The sequence below is a fragment of the Manis javanica genome, chromosome 15 (genome assembly GCF_040802235.1).
Source record: "Manis javanica isolate MJ-LG chromosome 15, MJ_LKY, whole genome shotgun sequence".
NCBI classification, from domain to species: domain Eukaryota; kingdom Metazoa; phylum Chordata; class Mammalia; order Pholidota; family Manidae; genus Manis; species Manis javanica.
This window is the reverse complement of record NC_133170.1, coordinates 42,061,122-42,086,573: the sequence shown is the minus strand read 5'-3', so window position 1 is coordinate 42,086,573 and position 25,452 is coordinate 42,061,122. Positions and strand designations below refer to the sequence as shown.

At 39.0% G+C, this 25,452-nt stretch overlaps 2 protein-coding genes across 2 annotated transcripts in view; one reads left to right on the top strand and one right to left on the bottom strand.

The window, feature by feature from the left end:
- Positions 1-73: 73 nt before the first annotated feature.
- LOC140846383 (uncharacterized) lies at positions 74-25,261 on the bottom strand. The gene is made up of 5 exons (XM_073222398.1): positions 25,112-25,261; positions 24,468-25,072; positions 8,074-8,136; positions 6,615-6,689; positions 74-5,205 (listed from the first exon to the last, which is right to left on the bottom strand). Exons 1-3 carry the CDS (start codon positions 25,259-25,261, stop codon positions 8,097-8,099), a joined length of 795 nt encoding a protein of 264 aa, XP_073078499.1. The 3' UTR covers positions 74-5,205; positions 6,615-6,689; positions 8,074-8,096.
- Positions 25,072-25,452, top strand: part of SATB1 (SATB homeobox 1) — a 94,669-nt gene continuing 94,288 nt past the window's right edge. Inside the window, exon 1 of the mRNA XM_036996285.2 lies at positions 25,072-25,267. The gene's annotated coding sequence lies outside the window, so the exon portion shown is untranslated. The remainder of the gene's footprint in view (positions 25,268-25,452) is intronic.

The window sequence follows — 25,452 nt, the reverse complement described above, 5'->3', positions numbered from 1 at the left end:
TTTAAATGTCTTTGCTGTTAATTCCACATATCAGATCTCTGCCATGTGAAAAATTAAAATAACAATTCAATAATTTCCAATTACTAATATTTATTTCAAGGAAAATGAACACAAATACTTAAAGAAAGATTTAGGGGATACACACACTTTCCCCTATGTACAGATAAAAAACAGAAGAGTAATGTAGCCGCTGGTTACTTTCAAACACTGAACAGTTTTAAAATCCAGTCCACTTTCCCCTTCAAAGATTTGAAAGCACAGCATGAACTCAAGCTACATTTTTTTTTCTACTTGCCTGACATCAACCATAGTGAGTAAAGCGTAAGGTTGCTTTAAGTTGAACAGTCTTTTAAACTAATACTGTATTCCTGAAGTATTCTTAAACTAATACTGTATTCTTAAAGTATAAAGGAGATGGAGGTGGCATCCAGGAAAAAAGAAACACTCTATTGATCCCTGAAGAGACATTAAGAAAGCCGAAGATCACATAAGCAGTCTGTTTGGCAGTGGCGACAGTGCAAGGAAAAGCTATTATTAAAAAGGACTTTGCCCACCAGGATGCAGGAATCTGCTCACAGAATCTCATTTTGCTATTGCAATACTATTTCTGTTTTCCACAAACTGGATAATATGCATTGGTAAGACAAGCAACATCACTCTTTAAACAAAGAAATACTGGGTAAAAGAACTGATAAGCAAAGTCAGATCTACTTCAGTCAAGGACATCACAATATATATAAAGCACATAAGATTGCCAACGTGACTACCAGACCACTGGAAAAGTCGCTGGGGAAAATGCTAAAGAGAGTGGCTCTGTAAATGCATGTTACACCTTGGAAGCTCCTAATAATGTGGGGGTAAAAAACAGGTGCATACACAGGCATAATGGTTTATTCTCATAATGTTCCAAATTCTAAAAAATGTATGTTTTTTGACTGGCATGAGTTGTCTCTATGATACAAGCAAATTACCTGTTTTTCTAGCTTAAAAATTTGGAAGAGCTTTTCTGTAGATTAAGAGTATGCACTGAAGAAAAGGATATATTATTTTCCAGGAACCATAATCATCAGAAGCGTTTGGAGGAGAGAAGAGATTTGTATAAATTGGTACTGTAGATCTCAGTAACTGAGAGTTTTAGTTCCTCCTTAACGGAAAATGTTGAATTTTTCCTCTCCAGTGAAAAGGTGTGGACTAGAGACAATGAATCTTATTCAGGGCTTTGAATTAAACTTCTAAAACGGCTTTACAATTCAGTGAGTGTCTGGGAAGTCCCTCTTCCATTCCCTCTCAATGCGTATAATAATGTCATTATTTTGAATAATGTTTTTTCTTTAACTTGTTTACTTTATTTCCGGTCTTAGAGAGGCACTGTGGGCTTCCTATGGACCTTTAAGCCTCTAGCCAGGCAGAACTTCCCTTATGCCTGGCCAGGCAAGAGGAAATACTGCAGAAAGGCCCTCCACTCTTTTTACTCAGAGAGCAGCAGGAGGCATCATCTGGGGACATCCTAGAGAATCAGAATATGGGTTCCACCCCATCCTACTGAGTCAGACTCTGCATTTCAACAAGACCCCAAGTGATGCAAGCACAAAGTAAAGTTTAAGTAGCATTGCCTGAGAGCTCATCTACTCTTCCCTTCCAGGGATTTTCTCCCTGGCTATTCTTCAATTTAGAAAGAGGTGTAACGTCTCTGTGAACAGTGGCCCATTTTCAGATAGACATGAAGTAGAAGTAGTATTTTTCACTTATATTAATCTACTCTCTATGTATATAACCTTCTTCATTGTCTGAAGACATCCATTCAGGAAAGGGGGATTCGTTTTGTCACAACTGGACTGTGAAAAAATAGGGAAAGGAAGACCTAATGTTCAGCCTATAACATCCAAAATAATTTTTTAATTCTGCAAAAAATAAGATATTGAAAACCAAGCTTTGTTAGGAGAGACAGATTTTCTACCATCCCTGTCTTTCCCCCTTTTATCATATCACAAAGTAGGTGGATGCAGATCATAGCTTTTTCCCCATAGATTAGAGAAGATACCTATTCCCTGTTACAGAGGTCATCCATTTTTTTTCATTGGTTTAATTTGGAAATAATTGTATGGCTGTTCCTTGGCTTTTCCTTGTCTTTCATAATCTTGACAGTTTTGAAGAGAAGTGGGTAGTTAGTTTGTGGAAGTTCCTCAATTTGAGTTAGTTACCTAATGTTTTCTTGTGATTAGACTTAATTTATAGGTTTGGGGGAAGAATATCAGAGTGGTGATGTTAAGCCATGGATGTTTACCTTTAATGTATAAGGATAAGCTGTGGGGGAAATAAAAAGCCAGAAGACTGCTCCTTTCAGTCACAAAAGATGGTAGTGAGAGAAAGGAGACAGAATTAGGGCGAGTACATAAGATTAGGTTGAGTTTTCAGTATCTCCTCAACATACACCTTTTGGAGGTAATCTTTGGGGAAACGAAGCTTTGTGTCTAGATAAGTAAAGGATGACCAGAAGCCAATGGGTTGGTGGCTCACTTTTCCCAGATGGAGGATTTAAGCAGTGGTGTGCTGGTCAAAGTTTAACAACTGGCCTAGGGGAGGTGGATGTGAGGAAGGGTGGAGCCCTGATTTGTAATGTTTGCTTATTTCCATGGTGTAAATACTCTACTTTGGCTGATTTAAAGCTATCAGCATGACATCACAGAACCCAGGTGGGAAGAGTATTTCTACTATTATATAGTATTTCTATTGCACAACTATACTAAACATAGGCAATAGCAAAATATAGTAGAATAAATAGGAAATGATGATTTTGAATATTATCTTTGCTTTTAATATAGTTTGTCTAAATGCATGTTTAAATAATGGCTGTATTTAACAACTAGAGCACAAAATTCCTGAAAAATAACTATTTGTGGGAAACTTAAAACTCTCTCCAGCACTTCATTGCTTCTAGGGGATGATGGGCATTTGGCTCAGAACTACATCCCACGTGGCTCAGAAGCAATGGTACCAAGGGAGCAGCAGAAAGCTCATAGGTCTACGGGACTCAGAAAGCATTCCTGTCTCTTCACAGCCTTTGTAGGGTGAGTGAGTCTCTGCAGGGTCTCACTTCCCCAGCAAGACTGTTGGTGAGTGGCAGAGGTCTAGGAGCGGGGCAAGAGGCCGTCGGCAATGTACTTACACATTGGGGAAAATGTTCAGGGCTATGGCAGCAGTAGTGAGGGCCAGTACGGCATGCCAAAAGATCAGATCAGTCACATTTTAGTGGCCCCAATTCCAAGGAAAAGGCGAACCCAGCCTGCTCGTCTATAGGGAGGATCACTGAGAGTGAGGGTGGGCATGATCCAAGGGCATCTCCAGGATACAGTCAGATCCTCCTTATATACCAGATGCTGCTGTCTTGGGAAACAGGAGGAAGAGGGTGGTAGAGAATCTGAAAGACATCTACAACAACGTTACTCAAAATGTGGTCCATGGGCCAGTGCCAGTCCACGAATGATTTACTTGTCTGAGGTGAGATAAATACAGGTGAGAGTTTATGTTTAGAAGATTCTATCATAAACTGCCTTAGCAATGACATCGTGACATGTGATCAGTGGGCACATCTTGCTGAACAAGATATAGCCCAGTTCATGTGTGCTAGACCTGCACGGCAAGTTGCTTAGGGAACAAGCTACATACTAGTCATGCACAGGAAGACCATGTATTTGAACCATGATCAGTTAAAAAGATCAATCAATTTGAGAAGCAGCAATCTAAAAGACTTTTGAAACCATCACCTCTTAATGGGAATAAAATTCTGAGTCTGACTCAAAGGTTGTCAAAGTGTGTTCCTTGAACCAACGTATCACACAAACTGGAAGCTCCTCAGAAATGCAAAATTTGGGTTTCCACAAGATGTACAGAGTCAGAAGCCCTAGGAGCAGGCCCAGAAATCTGTGTTTTAACATATCCTCTAGGTGATTAAGCTGAGTGTTTGAGTTTAAGAACGACTGGGTAAAATGTTTAAAGTGAAAGAATTATATTCAAGCTGGAAGAAAATGAAACACAATTAATTAAGTGCAAATTATCCCTGCTAGAAGATCAGGCCAGGTAGAGAAAAAGAAAACTAAACTGGCTTTGCACATATGAGTGATATGCAGGTGAGTGAGGCCAAAGTGCTGAGCTGAGTACTTATAGTGGGGATCGCTTTGATTGTTCTCTACAAGCTTACCTGGAGTGCTGTGGTTTCCTATTGCCAAGCATACTTCATTTCCAGCCCACTTCATTCTGTTTTTCCCAAAACAATGTCTCAGGAACAGGAAGAGGGTGTCTCTAGTTTTACTCCCACCACGATTGCTGGGCTTCTGGCTTTCCTCACATTCTGTGCGACTACTCTGATTAGGAGGCCCCTCTCAGCTACTTTGTGTCATCGGTTCCTTTGGCTTTGTGCTGACTATTTCCAGAACCCCTAGTACAGTATCACCCCAATTCTTTTGTCCCTTCCCAGGCAAGGTTGAGATGGTTTCTGCTTAGAATCTGGCCAGCTTGGACATCACAGCAAAGAGTTCTCTCTGCTCTCCTTCAGTACAGCATTTTCTTTCTGGGCAATGCTGACATTGCCATCCTGCAGACAGTATTTTGAGAAACAGGGTTTAGAGCAGTGATTTTTCTGCTCTCGCCATGTCTTCTCCCCAGGTGTTGAAAACAGGTGAGAGAATGTACTTGTGAGGTGTTCAGCTGTCCTGGAGTGACTGGGATCGTGCTGACCAATGCTGGACAAACCCAGGTGTGGTCACTCCAGCAGTCCCCAGCCACTTGGAACAGCCCTCATCCCGTTTCTCCTGCCCTCCTTCCCCGCCTGACCTTTGTGCTTAGTGCTCTAGCCTTTTTCTTAAGATAAACATCTTCCCCTGAGGCTCCTCATTCTCCTGCACACAGTGCCCTCCTTTGGCAGTTGTGTCTCCACCAGTCCTAGATACAAAGCCATACCTGCAGCCAGGTGGGCAGTCAGCCTGGTCTCTGGAAGAGTGGTCTTTTTAACTTTGTTGGAAAGTTCCATTTAATGTTTCCCCACATGCAGTCAGGACTAAGAGGCCTCTCTGAGGTCAGCTGAGCCCATATGTGACAGTTCAGTTGTGTGCTTTCATATTAACAATCTCATCCCTCCTGGTCTCTGCAGACAAGCAGGTTCCCCAGTGTCTGGGAGCTTTGCCTCGCAGGTGATGATATGGATGTTACCTGGAATTAGGAAAAACCAAAACATTCAGAGCTGGGGCTTGGTCAGTACAATGTGTTTTCCAGTACAGCTGATCCTTGAGCAACTTGGGGGTTAGGGGTGACAGCCACCCCCCCACACACACACACACACTCAAAAATCTGCACAAAACTAAACTACTAATAGCCTACTGTTAATTGGAATTGTATGCTATGGGAATTATATACTGTATTCTTACAATAAAGCTAGAGAAAATTTTTTAAATTGTTGCAAATCTTCAAAAATTTTTCCAATGTATTTATTGAAAAAATAATCCACATATAACTGTACCCATGCAGTTCAAACCCATGCTGTTCACAGGCCAACTGTATTCCCAATCTTCCTTTCTACACTGACGCCATACATTCTTTGAGTCACAACATCATGCCTCATCGTCCTAGAAATACAGCTCTGATAATGTCTATCCATGGCTAAAAAGCTTCATTAACATTGAATTTACAGCAGAATCATTTTCAAACTCCCCATATTAATACAAAGTAATAGTTCTCAAAATTTTACTGTACATCAGAATGACTAGAGAGACTGCCAGCCTTGGCCCTGGGTCTCAGATTCAGCAGGCCTGGCGGGAGGCCCAGGGACTTGATTTCTAACGATGCTGATACTGATCCTGTGGGTCCACGGACCACAGTCTGAGAACTGCCAGCCCAGTGGGACCATTCCAGCTGGCTATGGGCCACAGCCCTAACAATCAGCTCAACCATGTTCCCCAAGACAACACCCTCCTCTCTGCTTCTATCCTACGCTTTCCCACTCTGCCTTTGCTTCATTTCATTCATATATCCACTCTCTCACCGCCTTACTCTGCTCAGCCTGTAAGAAAATACCTTCAGCTGGGTGGTTTCACCAACAAATATTTATTCCTCACAGTTCTGGAGGCTGAACAGTCCAGGATCGCGGTGCCAATAGACCAGGGCTCATGGTGAGGGCTCTCTTCTCGGCTTGCTGACAGCTGATTTCTCACTGTGTCCCCAGTGAAGAGAGGGGAAGCTGTCTCTTCTTGCAAGGGCACCATTCCATCACGAAGCTCCACCCATATGACTTCCCCCGAGCCTTCATCTAAGCCTCCTAAAGGCCCACTTCCAAATCCCACCACACTGGGGGTGAGGCCTCAACACACAGATTTGTGGGGACACGGTCATTCAGTGCAGAACACTCATGGCTTCAGTCATTCAATCAATGGTTCATTATGTCATCAAACTTTTGTTCCCAGCTTTATTGAGGTATAATTGACAGATAAAAATTATAACTATGTAAGGTTTAAAATGTGTGTTTTTGGATATACTTCATTACACATTTTTAAAGACCAACATGAGCCCTGTCAAGTGCCCTCATGAAGTTTACGGTGTAAGGAAGGAGAGAAAAAAAGGGATACCCTTTTCATCAAAGAGTGCTCCATGGTTCCCAGAGCTTCCACATGCAAGCTCCCCATTCAATCTTCTCTAGAGCCCTGGAAGACCAAGAGGGCAGTGATTATTGCACACATTTTACAGATGAAGACACTCAAGGCCAGGGAGAAGTGGTTCATCTAAGGTAATGCCAGCCCAGGTCCTCCCAGTCCCAAGTCTGTGTTTCTCCCACCCAGTCTTGATTCATTGTATCCCCTCTCTCCCTGACATCCAAATTGCACTCCTTCTTTAAAGCCCAATCCAACACTACCTCTTCCATGAAGCCTTCCCTGATAACCCTTGTTAAAATAATTTTTCTTATCAGCCAAGATAGACCTTTATTTTCTCTCTACTGTCATTTAAGAAGTATATAATCTCCCTTTCTAGACCCCAGTCTCCTTGAGAATAGGGTCAATCCTTCCCTCTCCTTTTTGTCACCCACAGCACTCAGTTCTTAACTTATAGTAGATGCTCCTTAAGGCACTGAGAAATGAAAAAAGGAACGAAGGATGGGAGATGAAAATTCCACCCATTTTTTTCTCAGTCAGTGGTTATATTCTTAAGATTATCAATAAAGCATATAGTTGAAGATGAAAGCAGAGTTGAGTGCTATCTCTTTATTTCCTATCTCCATAAACAGGGGTGGGGAGGATGAGCATTAATTGATTGCTGGGTGCCAGGTGTTTTATGATGACATTTTGCCTTCATAATCTAATTAATACTATGGCTCCCATTTTGGAGACACCAAAGCCCAGAATTATTTAGAAGTCTCCCCACATTCAGATATGAGAGGCACTTTAGAGAAGAGATCAAACCCAGCTGCATTCAACCTCATGTGGCAATATGAACACATGAGATCACTTCCAATTACACTATGACAATAAGAAATTGTCTATCATTTAACTACATAAGAAATTAATTTGTTGTATAGTAATAATCTTGAGACCATCTTTTAGTAACATGACCCCTCACCTTACTATAGACTTGTCATTGATTCACAACTTGCTAGTTGAGTCCTTTGATCAATTATTCTAAAAGGGGAAAGGAATTTCACTATTACCATACTCATGTTCTTCATGTAACCAGTCATCACTAGTTGTGAAATGCTACTTTGTAACTTTGACAGTTAATCTGTCTTAACAAGTGGTATTGTGTTCTAACAGAAATTGTCCACTAGAAAAGACAGTGTGAAAGTTTTGGGGTAAATCCTGGAACAAACTGGGGGTGGGGGTGAAAAAAATCCAGAGATGCCTACATGAATAACCCCAACAGGAATAACTAGCAAAAATGCAAAACTCAAACATTAAAGCAATTTGTTAGACACTTATCATATTACAGAGCTGAGAATTATTAGGGAGTTTAATCAAATGAATTGCCAGTGAATGTTGTAGGGCCTTGACAGAGGCGGAGAGGAGACAGACAGCATTAAGGAAATGGCTAACTCACCAAGGAACATTTATGTACAGGTTTCACAGCTGAAGTCTTACAAAAGCAGAGAACTGCAACATCCTGCAAATGAAATAAATATATCAAACGTTCTCACAAATGTACAAAATACCAATTCATATTCTTTTGTCTTACAGGTACTACAATATTCTATCTGATAAACACCTGCCAGTTTAATCGATGGGGTTTACTTCAAGGTCTTACCATTTCATTAGCTATTAAGACAGCTGAAAATCAATCCTGGCATCCTAACTTTTTTTTTTTTACAATTTCAATGAAACTGTTTCAAGTAATAAGGAAATTCTACCAAAATCTTCCAAACCTTTTGATCTGCCAGGTGGAAAAAAGTTTCAAAGCACATTATCAGGCCTCCTGTGGTGTTCAATTCAGAAAAATCAAGTCACAACAAATGTCCTATTTCTTGAACAACTTTCTATTGTTACTCAGCCTGTCAGATCAGGGAGCTGGTAAAATCATGCATCTGGAGAAGGGTGAAAATTGGGGAAGTAGGTACATTTTCTCTAATTCAATGCTGATGATGTTAATGTATACTGGCTTCAACGGGCAGTTTCAATCACTCATGTGCATGTCCTCAGATATGACACAGGCAGGGACACTGATCTCCTTGAAAATAAAAAATATAGCAGACATTTGATTTTTGTCACTGCTTCTTGGAAAGAGTTCAAAGGTGCCACCTTAACCAGTGGTGGATAGGTTCCCAGAAATCTCTGCATTTAGGAATTCATAAGCACAAAGTAAGATCTATATACAGCAATGAAGTCTGTTGGTAATGAGTATGTCTAGCTAAGGACCCTCTGGAGAGAACTGTCTCTCTGGTCACTAAGGGGCTTTACAACAGTGAGATTTCTTTGTAAAATAAAGTAACAATAACAATACTAGATCATGCTTACATATTTAAGTTCCAGACACTGTTCTAAATATATTTTAAGCATATTTTATCCTTACAGTAACCCTAGAGGTAGGTACTATAATCATCCTCATTTACCAGGTAAACTTAGACAGAAGTTCAACAACTTCCCAAGGTCATACACAGGTAGTCTGGCTCTAAAACCTGAACTCTTACCCCGTAAACACTATTGCTTTTTTATATATAGATAATGGTCTATTTTTTTCAAGAAAGGAAACATATTATTAAAACTTTGTGAAAGTGAGAAAGGAAAAAAAGAAATGGAAGAATAGTGCTATTAACCTCACATAATTTTTATTATTAGCCTTTGGGGATATTTGCTTTCAAACATATTTATATGTGTATTTTTCAACTGGTTGTATTTCTGTGAATTTTTTTTCTTATCATATTATATCAGAAGTATTTCCCATGCTGCAAAAAGTGTTCATGATGCTCATTTTTAATACCCACATAGTATTACATAGACTGCATATACTGTACTTATTTGTAAAGTCTCCAGGTATTAGCTATTTAGGCTGCTTCCAACTGCCCAGAGCTGGTTCAAGTACAGACCCTGAAGCCAGACAGCCTGCTTCAAATCCTTGCTCCTCTAATCACTAGCTACAGAATCTCATTTAAGTTACTTGACTTCTCAATATTTCAGTTTTCTCCTACATAAAATGAGAATATTAATAGTAACGATTTCTACCTCTTTGGGTTTTTGTGACAGTGAACTACATTAATTGAGGTAAAGAACTTAAAACATTGTCTGCACGTAATTATTACTATCATAAATAAGTTAACGTGAACATCTTTATACAGGAAACAATTCACCTTAAAAAATGATTCCTTAATGGATATTGCCAGATATAAAATTACTGGGTCAAAAGATACAAACCTTTTTTGTTCTAATACCTGATTTATGTTGCCAGGTATTTCCAAATGTGTTATATAGATTTTATATGCCACCAGTTATGTGAGAAGAAACCATTTTCAATGTACCCTTCTGACTTGGAGTATTAATATTAAATTTTCTATTGCTTTGTCTTCTAGTTCATCAATCTGTTCTTCAGCTATTTCTAATTTGCTCTTAAACCCATCTTTTGGGTTTTTAATTTGTCAGTTTATCTTTTACTTCTGGAATTCCCATTTGACTTTTATCATAGTTCCCAGTAATATGCTGAAAGTCTCTGTCTTCTTACCTAATTTATTAATCACAGATTTTTGAAGTCTGTTACTCCTATTTCTGGATCTTCTGTAGCTCTGTTCTTGGTCATTTTATCTTGTCAGCTGCTATGCCTGGTAGTTTTATTGCTAGACATTGTGAATGAAAAATTGTAGAGATAATTTTATCCTCTGGATCACATCTTTGTCAAGTGATGTTTTTACTTTAGCTTCTGACGGGTAGCTATGTAAGTGAGATCTCTCTTGGATGCCTGGCTATCTGGGTTCTTGGTCTTTAAGGCCCTTTCTACCTCCAGGCTCTCTGATGCCTTGAAACAAATATTTGCCAGATTTTATCCAGTTTTCTACTTGCCCTCAGATGATGAGTTGATCTGAATGAAAATACTCTGTAATAACTGGGAATATAAATCCTTGGTATTAATTTAAAAATAATTGATGAAACATAAATATAACTTATTTTTGTTTTAGTGTGTATTCATTAGTAGGACTGAATGTTTTATGTGTTTGCACATGCTTTACATTTCGTCTCTTACGAATGTGAGTTTAGTCTTCTTCATATATTAGTTAAATGTGGTTATATTCTTATATCATGTATTAGCCCTCAGTTGTATTATTATGAGTCTGTATAACTTCTGTGTAACAGTCATATTAACCCTTTCTGCTATGTTTAAATAGTTGTACCTAACCCACTTTGTTTTATTGTTGCTTTTGATATAATCAAATCTATTTTATCTTTCACTTTGCCATTATTTACAGCTGTCTAAGCCTACAAACACAAGTCCCTTTAGACTTTCTATGGTTTAAGTTTTGCTAATTTATTATACATGTATGATGAATGTATAAATTTGTTTTCTAAACTGTTAGTCAGCCCATGTATTGCAAAATGTTTTCCCTCTCCATTGATTTGTGTCCTGACACTATCAAATATTTAATTATTATATAAAACATGATTTATTTTGATGACATATTTTGCCTCATTCATCTATTTTGGTGGCAGTATCACATGATTTTAATTATTGTAACTTTCCATTTTAATTTTTGATAAGACTTGTTTCTCCCTCATTACTCTTCTTTCTCAAAATCATTTTTGCATATTGCCTACTTTCTTTTCTAGATTTACATCAAAATCAAATTTCTCTCATTACCTCAAAATGTTAAAAAAAGAGATTATTTGATTTCCCCTTAAATCTATACTTTGCAAAGAATTATCAACTTTAAAATGTTATCTTTAAACCAGACATAAATCTTTTGTTAACTTAATCTTTACAGCGCTCCAAAACTATTAGATAGGTAACATATTTCTACTTTAAAATCAATCATAGCACTTTACATATTTCATCACTTTTGTAAAATGAACTCTTTTAGAGGTTTATATTGGAGTTAATGCTAATATTTAGAAATACCACTGATTTATGTTAATATTCACATCCACTAATGTTTAATACTAATGCATACTTTCATTTACTTCTTTAGGTTCTCAATCTATAAAAATATTTTTCTAATACTTAATGATAATGTATAATATATTTTTTCTCTCTTTAGAGGTCTTCTTTCTTTAATATGTTTTATTCCACTTATCATGGCTTTTAAAATAACATTTAATATTATTATGGCAAAACCACTACACCAACTTCTGATCCCACCCCTGTTTTTAAACACCAACATTTATAGTATTTTATTTTAATTTAGTATTGACTGTTAGTTGAAGATATTTATTGTGCTGAGGAAATGTTATTTTTCCTTTTTACCATTTTAACAGGTATTAAATTTTATGTAATGCTCAAAAATCTATTAAATAATCATTTATTTCTTTTTATTTAACTACCAATATGAAGTATTTCATTGGTATAGTTTCTAATCTTATAAACTTTTGCACTGATTGGATACACATTATTTTCATTGTTTTTCTATGGTCAGTTCTGTTGCATTTAAAAAACAGCATATATAAATTACTTTTTGTTTAAAGTTATTTAATGTACAATTTTCCAGTACCATTATTCCTTCACTAACATTGCATTATTAATGGTTATACAATAGTCCCTTTTATTTACTGTTTTTTGACAAAAATTCTGCCTTGATATTCATATTGCTATATCTGATTTAGATGTGAGCATGTTAGGCTGGAAAGTCTCTGCCATTTTAAAAAGTATTTCAATGCATTTTTTTCTTTAAGTATGACTCTTTTAAGTACCACCAAATCATAAGACTTTAATTTTAATTTAGTGTAAGATGTTTCCATTTGAGTAGGTAAATTTAAACCATTTATGTTTATCATAGTTTTTAAGCTTGATTGGACTTATACTTTGTTCTTTCAGTAATTCCTTCTTGTTTCCATTCTACTTTGTCTTTTGCATAGAGTAAGTTTTGTTTAATTTTATCTTCTACACTAATTTATAAAATGATATTGTTTCCAGGTCAACTAGTACCTATATTAAATTGTTCATGACTATCCTGAAATGCATTATTAACTAATGATTTAAAAATAAAGCAATAGCTTCTAATGCTTTTGTTTTCTCCATCTCTTCTTTCTACATTGTAATCATTAGTAACAGACTTCATTAAAAAAATTATAAACCTCCTTTTCATGGTTATTTTAAGAAAACATTGCTCCCTTAGTTTAAAAAAAAGCTAGTTTATAAGCAGCAAATTTCCTTCACTTCAGTTTTCACTAAACTTTATTCATTTATTACTTTACTTTCAATGGTTAATTAGCACTAATCTTTTTTCCTGAAATTTCCTATTCTTCAGTTTTCATATTATCTTACCTCTTAGTGATCTATCTGGAAGATAATCTTTTCTACAATTTTTACAGAAAATACTGTTAGCTGTTATATTTTCTGACAACTTCAGATTTTAAGATGTTCTTCTGTTGCTTCTACACATAAGCCAATTATTGGGTAGGAAAAAAAACTTGCAGAATAAAAATTGTTTCTCTTAAATTTATATAAACATTTACCTGCAGTCTTAAAAAAATTATTGTTCCATAGAAGAAATATGACAGCAATCTACAAAAGCATATATCTCTTTTCTTAGATACTTGCAGGAGTTTTGTTTATCCTAGAAACTTAAAAATTTACCAGTCTATGGTAATAAATAAACAGCATTTGTCTCTGTTCCTTGATTTTGTACAAAAGAAACCTTAATATGTCAGTGCAGTTTTTATATATAGAAAGTTTTCTTCTGTTATAACTTTGACGTTTACTTTTAATCTATCAGTTCCATTTTAGGGGAACACCCATTATTTTATGAATAAATTGAAGAAATGTTTACCTAATACTAATAGTATATACTATGTGAAGTACCCTGTTAGGGGTAGGGTTATAACAGTAAGATATTTATTGCTCTCAAGGAATTTGCATTCTAAGTTAGAACCCCATAATTTGTCTATCCAATTTCCTCTTATCCTTTTAACTTTAATACATTTTCTTTGGATATTTAGACAAGTTACAAAGTTTTTCTTCTGTATCACTGATTTCTATTTCTGCAAAAGAGAATTTTCACCTCCTGAATTTTTCATTTAGTCACAATCTATTTTTATTTTTACCTGTTCTTATTTAATTAAAAACAGTATAGTCTGTCCTGCTATATTGTTATAATTGCATTCCTAAGAAGCCTCATATTATCAAAAGGTTATTATAAAAACAATTATTTCAAGGAGAAAACTGGCTAGGGGCTAAAAAGTTTCAAATGCACAATAATGAGATAATTTTTACTATAGTAATTTCAATAATAAATGTTTCTATATCTCTAAGTGTTTTTAACTTAAATTACAACTAATAAATTGGTCTACCAAAAACCAGTAAGTACAATTCTCAACATTACTGATCAAGTAATGTAAAACTTACAATATAGAGTAAGACCAGATCTTAGAGAAAAAGTTTCCAGGACTGTAAAGTAAATTATATTAGTTTGCAACTATCCACAGTAAAGAAAAGACTGTTACACCAACTGAACAACTATTCAAATAAATCTATTCCAAATATTTTTATGGAATAAGTGCTTTTCCACATTCATAACTCTAGTTTTAAATATGTCATCATATTTAAATTAATAACAGCCATACAACACAAATTCTGTTAGTATATCAGTGATGTTATCTCCAATTCTATCTATAAAACCACAGGAAGAAGGAGAAATGGTTGAATTTTTGTTTGGAACCAACCAGAAGTTCTGGTATAATTCATGTTTATCACTCCATCTCCAAAAACTGTGAGGGCATCCCACAAAGGTGGAGCCCAAGAGGTAAAGATCCCATGTCTTCAATGTGCTTCCACAAAATTCCCATTTTCCTGTATGCTTGCAGAGTCAGCTTCTAAAGCTTACAATGAGAGCAAAGGAGAAAATAAAAAGAATAAAGGAGAAAATGCTTGTGATACTCATGTATTTCAAGTCACTGGTGCACAATGTGCAAGGGGCCATCAAAAGGAAGTCTGGGGTGTGACCATTAAAATACAGAAATATAATCTGGCCAGGAATGACTTTAACTCTGCTAGCAAAGGAAATTCCCAAAGTAAGTCCAGGCAAGCAATACAGAAGGCCACAGGAACCTATTAGAGAGCAACCTGGAATTGATGAAGTAGACTCTTCGTTCCTTCCTGTATCTGGAATGTGCTTATTTCTTATATTTTTATTGTTAATGCATAAAATTCCTTTTCAGATGGTTCTAAAGCCTTTTAAAAAGTAATTTGGTGGAACAGTATTCATATACTACAACTCATTTGGTGTCTTCCCATAAGTCCCCCAAATTGGAATCTTAAAATATGCATATTGGGATGAAAAAACAGCTTAAAAACAGTTTTGTTAAATGTCTGTTTTTTTAATTCAATGAATGATTTTAAAAATTAGCTTCATTGTTTTTTAATTTACCATCTGTTAACTCAATAAATATGAGTTCTTAAAGTTAACCTAATTGTCTTAGAATTTGCTGTTTTTGAAGCTGATTAAAGTTATTTAAATTAATTTATTGTATATCCAGACTAGAAAAAAGCATTCTGCATTTGGATAGATCTTGATTAATAATTTACAAATAAATGTGCCCATTGTTAAAGCAGAATAATTTTGTTTATGTTCCTTAGTATTTACCAGTCAACTTGTGGAGATGCAGAGATGCTGATATTAGATAATTAAAGAAATAATATATCAATACAACAAAACTTGTAGCCATTAAAAACTGTGACCAAGTACAAAATTTTCATCAACTTTGTCTCTTGTCTAATAAAGAAGAAATGCAGAGCGAAAACCAACTGGAATGCAAATTCTCTTCACTGTACATTCCCATGAATGAAAAACTGCTGTTTATTTAAATACTGTCTAAGCCTCTGGTCACCTTGGTCAGTTTATCAGAATAAGGGTGGTCACTGGACCCAAGTGGGCTAGTGGATCTCCTTCCTGAGAATTGTGCAAGATAGAAAGATAGTCCTTTCTCTGGGTGGCTTGACAGGAACATCCATGGCTCAAGAGCGACTGGCAGCCATGATCGGCTGTGTAACTGAGGAAGGGGAGGCTGCATTGCCATGAGGAAGAAAGACAGAGGAGAGATATGCAGGGAGAAGTTAGACTGGATTCCCTCTAGCACCTCAGTATTCTATTTCTGAGGTCTTCTTGCATCCTTGACTCTGGATTCCACAAAAAAAATTCTGTGCTTTTCCCTTTTTGCTTAAGCTCACAGAATCAACTTTTATCACATGTCAGAATAATTGAATGAATGCACGAGAGGAAACTCCCTGGTGGTAAAGATTATTTAATCATGGAGTTCTACGCTTTTCTCCTCCCCCTGCTTTCTTTTAGATGAAGAGACATTTTTAATTTTAGTAAGTCATTTATCTATTTTTTTGTTCTATGGCTATTGGTCTTATGGCTCTTGTGGCCTTTGTCTATCTCCAAGTTATGTTTTCCTCCAAATGTTCTCCGGGTTCAGCTTCTACATTTAGACCTATAATCCACTGTTAATGAATTTTTGTGTATGGTATGAGGTAGGGATCAAGGCACTTTTGTTTTTAAGTGGATACCTAGTTATTCTAGCATCATTTGTAGAAAATACTTTCACAGTGGGTTGCTTTGGTGGAGGTGAAGGAAGGGAGCATGGAGAGGCCATCTGAAACTAATTACTTAATACTAAAATGAAAAAGCAGAGATTAATTTTATTAGTGAGTTTAAGAAAACAACAGAAGATTCTTCACTTAATAAAAGAATGAGTTAATAATTCATTCATCAGAATTCAGTTCTTCCATGAACTTGCATGGAATGCACCTAAAACATATTGAAGATTAATAGTCAACTCATATTTCTGTTCCATGCTGTTGCCAACTGACCCTGGTCCACTGTCTCTATGATGTAAAATCCATTTATGTTCCAAACACTGAAAGGAGCTGAGATTCAGGCTAGGACTATATACATTTGATGGAAAAGACTGTAATTGCCCAAGAATATTAACTAAAGCCAAACTGATGACAAGTCAAAGCAGGATTCAGCTGCTGGTCCTGTTTGTTTGGCCTACTTCTTTGTACCATAATTGAAGTTCTAAAGTCCTTTCAGTTGCATAAACCAGTTTCTAAGTCATCTCATGAAGATCCTAACATAATAATATTGTATGTTTGAGATGGTCAAATTCAAACATGCATTCAAACATTCAAAGTGTGTCCAAATCTCCAAGTCCACTGATTCCCAATATGTATAAGCCACAGATGACCTGCATATAAATCTTCATGGTGCACATAGCAAATGTTTATCATTTTCCAAAAACACTATGATAAATGGCTGAGGCAACTTGCTCAGGGACTCTGACCATCCCAAGTCTTTCCTAGGTCCTGCGGGGTCCCCTTAAAGGCTGAACGCCTCCATATCTTGGCACATTGGTTATCCTTTTGTTAGACAGCAAGCAGTTGGCTTGCTTTAATCTAAGTACTTCTTAAAATGTACAATAGTGGGTGGAAATCTATAGTTTTGGTTAATACGTATATTTATGCCTATTTCTGGAAAAATTATCTCAATTTATCTTGCAGAACCATACTGCCCCTTCTTTCAGCCTACATGACTGGGTAGGGTAGCTGTACTCCCAAGTTCCAAGGTGGGTATCAGATCCAAGGCTAGCAAGGTAAAGAACTACGGCCCTGACCAGGGCAATGAGTGTAGGTATGGGTATGTGATATGATTTGATCAGTTACAATCAGGTGTAGTCTTTTTATTGGAAACTCTGAGAAGAGGAACACCCTTTGTGCTGGGGTTTCTGTGTCAGAAAAATGGGTGCCTGAAGGGACTAGCTTATTATAGTAAAGGGAGAACCAGACTAAGAATGAAGTCAAAACAGAAGTTAACACAGAGGAAAGCAGAACCAAGAGATAGGTGGTGACATTATTTGAGCAGCTAGATGTCATTATACCTAAAGCAGTCCTTACACTGTACTTTTTAATTCATGTGTGTGTTTTTGTCCAGGGTGGGCAGATAAGAAGTGAATCAAAATGAAAAACATTGTTGAGCTGGATTTCTGCCCTTTCAACACAAATTTCCCAAAGCCATGTGAATTCTTGGACCCCAGCTTATTTCTACCAAATCTGAATTTACGGACACGGAGCCAAGGAATCTGTACCTTACATAAACGTTCAATCCGATTACTGCGCATGCTAAAGTTTGAGATCTACTGCCAATCCCCTCACTTTATGGCTGAAGAAACAGACATAAAGACCAGGTGTCTTTCACAAGATCATCCAACAGGACAGATTTATTCTAGATTTGTGGGAATTCTGAGTGAAAAAACATCTTTGCTCTCATGACATCAACAAACTGGTTGGTTAGTTATGGAATCAGAGCTAGAATTAGGTCTGATCTTTCCTTCCTGGTGACTTGATTTCCCTAAGGTCATGCTCTAATATGGTTCTTCCTTACTCCAACACATTTTCATCTAAAATGTGAACATTTACTAATGGCAAAGATTCTACATTTGGGCAGCATTCCTTGCCTATAAAAATAGGAGGTGCTTTAACAATTTTAATGTAAGTGTTACTAGTGTATACGATCTGGAATTTGCAAACATTTCCACTGAAGTGATAGAAAGCAGCAGAGTGTAGCGAATACAGTACCTGCCTCTCTGCTTGATATCTCAAGTAGCCAAAAGGTCTTTGAAAGATTCTTGGGTTTTGTTAAAAATCCATGGAGAATGTTGCATTTGTTTCCATTGTATGTGTAACTGTTTTCAGAGAAATACAATTTCTTCTAAAACCTTTAAGTACAATATAAATATTCCAGAAATAGAGGCCATAATTACTTTCTGGCTTTGTGTACCCCTGGCACACCACCAAGTCACCCAGGAGGTACTTGATTTTATCCATTACATCCCAGTCAATTCATTTTCTATTCTTGTTTGGATCCCAGGATTTTTTTTCTATTAGGATAATAATGACAACAACATTAATGAAAGAAACAGTTGTTAGTCTTTACTGAGTACTAACTGTGCTGAAGCACTGATCCTATATTAATGCCAGGAGGTGAGTATACTTATTATCCCCATAATATGGATGAGGAAGTTGAGACAGAAAATTAGGAGGTTTGCTCAAGGTCATGCAAGTAGTAATGAGGATTAGAATCAGGAGTCTAACACCTGAAACTGCTTTGCCTTCATATATATATTAATTTGCTCTGAGGATCACTTAAAATATTATAATTTGTTCATGCAGCCCCCTTGTATTCAAAACTCATGGAACACATAAAATGGGTTATATTTATTGTATATAAATTATACATCAAGAAAGTTCAATTTAAAAATCAGAATTTGTAGAGCTGAGCTGTTAAGAATTTAAAGACTTGACTGTCCTGTGAACTGAGTGGTTTCAAGAATTCAGATGTGTCCACAGGAACACAACCTATAGGAAACCAGTCAGCGCACCTTATGAAAGCATTCCTAGTGTTTCTCACATTTTATGGCAGTTTGTGGGAGAGCCTGGGGTGTTCTTGCAGATTGCTGCCCATGGGGTGGCAGGCAAGTGTGGTTCCAAAGCAAAAGAGGAGCTGGGAAGAGTAAGTGTTTAATGGACTCAATTTTTTAAAAATTTGAGAAATGAATTATCGTCAAGACAGTCTTAGGCACATGGCTTTGAAACAGACTGAGCCCTAACATACTCTGATGGATAGTAAAAAAGAGTTTGGCCTTTACTTGAAACATACCTAAGCTATACAAATGGGTCTGGTGCAGTTCTACGGAGACTGAGAATACAGAGTTTTAGGGCCTGGTACAAGATTCATCTGTTTAGCCAGCATCCCTTTTAAGGTAGGAGGACAAGTGAGCTTAGTTCTCAATAACAGATATTCTGATGCCGTGCTGATCTTTGTGTCCTACACTGAATGATGTACGCATTTTTAACAAACCAATAATATTTATTACAGAGAAACACAGAAAAATTACATATGATCAATATAAGATCATTGTACTCCTTAAAATAAACAGTCTAGCAAAGGAAGCCTATGGCATAAGAACAATTCAAAAACTGAGCTCTCCTTCTAGAACTTTAGCCTTCTTTTCTTTCATTCATTAGATCTGTAAATATTTATCAGTTGCCCCTATATACAAGGAAATTATATACTATAAAATGGGCAGTGTTATAAAGGTCTTTGGATTATCCCTAAAATGGTTATGGAGAATCAACTAGGGCCCCCCAGGCTCCAGACTTCTCCTGTCCACTCTGCCACCAGACTGGAGTTTCTGAAGAGATTGGGTGGTGTTATTCCTAGCCTTCAGAACTTTCTTGGCTTTCTATCTCATACAACAGGAGATTTGGCGGGTGGTCCTTAAAGTAACTTTGACCTATAGTCATTTACCTTCAACATGTACTTTAAAATGTGGATAAGTTCTCAATGTTTATTACCTCAAATTTTCACATTAATCTGAATTAGCAGCTTCTCTTTAAAAATGGTAAGATCTGACATTTAGCACCATTGGCACTGACTATCTGCCTGGACAGAGAATATACTCTCCAAATCGCCACAGTCCCCACCACTGCTTATGATTTCACCTTGGGCTGCTTTGCTCACTTAGGTCCATGCTTGACAGACCCAAGAGTTTGCAGTCATGATGGGTATGGGAAACTGCGTAACATATCTGAAAGGTCCTTCACAATGTGCAGCTGTTTGGTTCCACGCTTTGCAAAGATTCCAAGTTCCAGCCACAGTGAATTTCTGGTAGTGCCCTAAACAAGCTTTGTCATTTTCAAGCCTTTACTCCTACTGGCTTCCCTGCTTGAAATCTTGAAATTTCCTCCTTCCACTTACTTTTCTACCTGCAGGCTCTTACTTATCCTCAAGACTTAGTTCATGAGGGTAAGAAAACTCCTCTCTGGAACTCCCCTAAATTCAGCCAGTTATTTGCTTCTTCCCAAGTGTTCCCATAGCACTTTGTGCCTCTATTAGCATTGCAATGACATTTTCTTTCTGTTCCCCCAGTTGGAAAATGTGTTTTTTGAAAAGAACTCTCAATCTAAACCTCTAAACCCGCAGTCCTTAAGAGAGTGCTTGGCATCTAGTAGGTACACAATGAATATTTGTTGAACAAAATGATGGATAAGTGAGTGAATGAATGATTACTTCCAAGAGAATTTTTTATTTGTGTTACAAGATTTTGTTGTTTAAAATAAGGGAACTATTAAAACCAAATTTCACAATTTGATAATGATCATGATAACTTCAGATAACAGTTCTTAAAAGTTCCTGTTTATTGTGCCCTTTCCAGGAAAGCAAGTCTTGAGAAAATAAAATGTATATAGTATGAGTAAATATAGAAAAAGTGCCTTAAAGTTGATAGGGCACCACACTTTGTTAGGGAGGGGTAGGACTACAATGCCGCATCCACAGATAGAGAAGATGCTAAAAGGAGTCACAACATTGCTCCCTATAAGCTAGTGGCTTCTCTGGCAGGGTTTTCCCTGAAGATTGCAACATTTGGGCCACAAAGTGGCAAGAAGGGATCATTTCGCTGGGGGCTATCAGGGGACAAGAGTCACTGCCAGTATGGTAGTCCTCAGCACCACAGCTCCCCACTTGCGGACACAAAGTAGGCTGCACTATCTGACCTTATAGTGATGATTCTGGCAACTAGTCCTGGCCCATTAGTTGTGAGCCAAAGTGATGTGTGTCACTTCTGGCTATAGCATTTAAATGTCAGCATGAGACCTTCCCGAATGATCTTTATTTTTGCCATATCAACATTAAACACTCAAGATGGCAACTGCTCCATCATCCTGGGATTCTGACTGACAAAGCATTCATAGAATGACCACGAAAACAACTTTTGCTGCTGTAGGCCACTGTGAATTGGAATTGTTTGTTACTCTGGCATAAGAGAGCCTATCCTGACTCATACAACAGATCTGATCTGTTTTACTGCAAATGGCAGAATTAAGACTAATGGTTGGAAGTTTTAGGGAGAACAATTCTGTGCAATTTAGGAAAAAAGTGTAATAAAGTATACAAAGATGTGATGAACTACTTAGGATATTGCTCATTCATTCACACAATTGACACTGAGCTTTATGCTACAGGAAGTATTCTGTAGGCAAAACCCCTGCCTTTATGAAGCTAAGTGGTGAGTTCTCCTTCACTCAAGGAGTTTACACTGATAGCCCCTAAAGATTTGACTTGGCAAATAAACTTTAAAAATACCTTCCAACCCAGAACTTCAGGATGTTTATTTCCTCTGTTCTAGAAAAGAAAAAAAAAATCTATTTTCTCAAGTATCTTTGATTTACAGATCTATTGAATTTTTTTTCACATTTTAATGTAATTTTCCCAGCAGATTAGTTCCTTGAAGGCCAATACTGTTTTATCCCTGCTTTGCAACTTTCTCATACTATTTAGTAGGGAATATTTTATTTTTTATTTCCTGAGGAAAACAATAAGCTTTTGACACTAGCTAACATTATTGACCATTTGATATGTTTCAGATTGACTTCTCTTTCAACCAGTTAAATTAGATCTGTACTTGTAAAAAAAATCTGGGAGCACAAATGTATTACCCTAACAACTTTCAGGCAAAATACATTTTCTTCTTGAAAAAAAAAAAAAGCCTTAGCCCTGTACTATCAAACCTGTGGCCAATTAAAATATTTCATTAACATCTTAATTCAGTAAATATGTAATGTATTCCTACTATGTGCCAGGAGATAAGGTTTACTTAAAAGTTTATCATGCACTGTACTCATCATTACATAATTCTGTATAAGACAACATATGAGTTCTCTGTATAAGATAATTTGGGGGAAAAAAGCAAATTCAAAATGTGGGGGCAACATGTTCTTTTGGTTTAATGCAGGGGAGCACACCACACCTTAAATTCTGTGGGCTTAGTTGATAACTTGGGGGGAGTAGATGAATAGGTAAGAGTTCATGAGGGAGAAAAAAAGTCCCCCCTTTTTTTTCTATTTTGATTTCTGTTAAGCTTCATTTCAGCTCTCAGAATTGGAGAATCAGCTGCCTGCTAAAAGAAATTGCTAATAAGCAGTAATTAAAGACTGAGAATTTATTCTCTCTATTCCAAACCTGATGTCATTCCCAGATGGAGATATTGGTACTAGTTAGGCGATTCAGCATTTTGGTAAGTTAAGGCAGGAGGATTTGGTGTCTCCTGGGTCCTATAAAGGCAGAAAGTAGTCCAGGAAGGAAAACTTGTGTTTTATTCTGTTTTGCCCGTTGCAATCATTTACACCCTTTTGCTTTGCTTTTCAGAACCAGGAGTTGACATGGGTACTTGCCTCTTAAAAAGCAAGGGGCTAGTTCTCTAAAAGAACACTAATTCACAAATTTCTAATAGTCTTATGTTTTTGGAATTGTCTCTGCACCAAATGACAACTGAAAAAGATGGATAAATTCTACTGAATTCAATACCCATTGATAGAAAAGAACTGGCATATCAGAAAACAGCATGAATACATGCCTTATTCTCCTTTATTTAGAAAAACCACACACAAATACAGCACAGTTGATGTATACCAGGACATGAAAGTATAATCAACCACTGTGTAAAAGATAAAATAAGACTGCACGGATATCAGGATTTTCCCAGCGTGCTTTATTCATAGACATCTGACAGAAGAGGACCTAACAGAGCTTTTAGGAAAAACTGAATTCTCAGCCCACAGTTACTTTCCAGGAACTTCACTGCAAATACTGTTCTGCGCTGGCGGGATGGAGATTTTAGCAATCTCCTTGCTGCTTCCATAGTTTTCTTCTCTCTAAATGCAATTATTTATGGGGACTTAATGAGAGAGCAAGCTTTGTGTGAAAGGAACTCAAGAAAGTGCAGTTCTAAAAATACATCGGGGCGGCTCTACAGTCCTTACTGTTACTAACTGACATTTTGCAGTTCAATCCATGAACTACACACACACACACACACACACACACACACACACACACACACACACACACACATACACACACACAAAGAGAAAAGTAAAGACTGTTTTCCTTTTTGCAATTCCCTTAACTTTGAGTAAATAGTACTAATTTTCTGTTGTCATACTCATAAAGCAAATTTCCCAAAGACACAACGCAAAACAAAAGACCTGTTAGCTGCTTCAGAGCTGGGGGGAAGAATGGCAGAAGAGGGGCGAAGTGGATGGAGTGCCCGCTTCTCCTTAGGGACCTGGGGTTCTGAACCTCCAGTCACCCTCATTTGGAAGAGGTCTCTGGAGTTCCAGACCCCTTTTGGGAAGCCCCCCATCATTAAATGCTCATCACTTGCCCTCTTTGCCTCTATCTCTTTGGAGAAATTGGACCTCAACTTGGGCGTCTTTTTCCAGTGGGTTGAAAAGTACTGCAGCAGATTGGAGGATAAATATTACACAACTGGTCAGGGGCAATGCGCGGGGGTCTGTAAGAGGGCCCCCTTCTCCTCCTTCCGCCACGTGCTCCGCAGATAAGATGCAGCGCTCCCGGCCCGGGCGCTGAGAGGGGCGAGGGCGAAGGGAGACGGACAGAGCTAGCAGTAAGGGAAGAAGGCCCTCTAGGAAATATCGCCTCCACCGAACACTGACGGGAGAAAAGGCTGGCCCACATGCCCCTAGTGGGGAGCAGTACACCCCAGGCACGCTGGTTTGGGGGGTTTCGTCGGGGCCTCTCACCTGACTTCCTCCTCTGCTGGCACACACACTACAATCACCCCCTCCTCCTCCCCCCCAAAACCCCAGCCAAACAACGAACAACAAGAGGAAGCCGCGGGCGGCAAGAGGAGGGGTGCGCGTGGTGGGGGCCCCCGGAGAGGTGAGGGGGCAGGGTTGTCGGCGTCGAGACCCGCGCCGCGCACCCCCAAGCGCACACTTACCCCTGGCGGCTGAGGTCCGGTCTTCGGCGCCGGGCCCGGTGCGCGTCCCTCTCCAGCCGAGGTCCCTCCGGCCAGCCGCCCCCCGCACCGCGGCCGGCGCGCTGGGAGGGGGCCTGGGAGCAGCTCGCGGCGGCGGCGGCTCGGGCTCGGCTCGGCTCGGGCCCCAGCGCGCCTGGGGTGGCCGGCGGTCGCCGAGGCTCCGCCGCCAGGGGGAGAAGCCGGGAGGGCGCTGGGGAGGCGGGCAGGGCCCTCGCCGCCCGCCGGCCAGCCCGCGCCGCACCCGCTCCGAGGCGGCAGCGGCGACTCGGGGCGCGCCGAGTCCCCGGGCACAGGGCGCCGGCCCGAGGAGCCGCAGCTGGATGCGCGCCCCGGGGGGCTGCGGGTTCCCGCGGGGGACGCCCGGGCAGCTCCGGTGCGCCTCCAGACTGCGGGCGCGGCGACCGCCCGGCTGAGAGCAGCTCCCGCTGGCCCCTTCCCCCTCCGCCCCCGCCGCCGCCCCCTCCCCTCCCCCCGTTAACATCCCCTCCCTCCCCCTGCGCTTCCTTCCCTTGGCCCCGCGCGCTCGCCAGCTCGCTCCTCGCCTCGCGCTCCCCTTTAAACGCCCACTTCGGATGGGGATAGAAGACAACTTGAAGTCAAGTTGCAATTAACTTCCGCGGCAACCGCAGCTTCGGCGGCGGCGGCACAGGAGGCAGAAGCCGCCGCCTCGGAAGTCCGACGCCGCGCGCCCGCCCGGGGAGCTGCTCCTGGTCTCGGGCCCGCACTCGACAGCCACCGCCGCCCCCAGCGCCCATGCCTGAGTGAGTTCTGCTCCTTTGCCTCTCTTTTTGAACCTCCCTGCTCGTGCTTTTATCTCTGTGTTTCTCTTTTCGGAATCGATCCAAACTTCTCTGTAGCACCCACCTACGGCGCCCCTTGTTGGGGCGGCCCGGCGCCCATGGCCGGGGCCCCCGGCGACAGGGATCTTCCGAGACCCTTCATCGCG

Bases quoted from the DNA above. Each gene is read 5' to 3' on its own strand.
- LOC140846383 (XM_073222398.1), bottom strand. From the start codon at position 25,261: ATGGGCGCTGGGGGCGGCGGTGGCTGTCGAGTGCGGGCCCGAGACCAG. The intron at 25,073-25,111 runs GCAACTTGACTT...CCCCATCCGAAG, and splicing joins GGTTGCCGCGGAAGTTAATT to TGGGCGTTTAAAGGGGAGCG. The intron at 8,137-24,467 runs GTAAGTGTGCGC...TTTCATTTGCAG, and splicing joins CCGGACCTCAGCCGCCAGGG to GATGTTGCAGTTCTCTGCTT.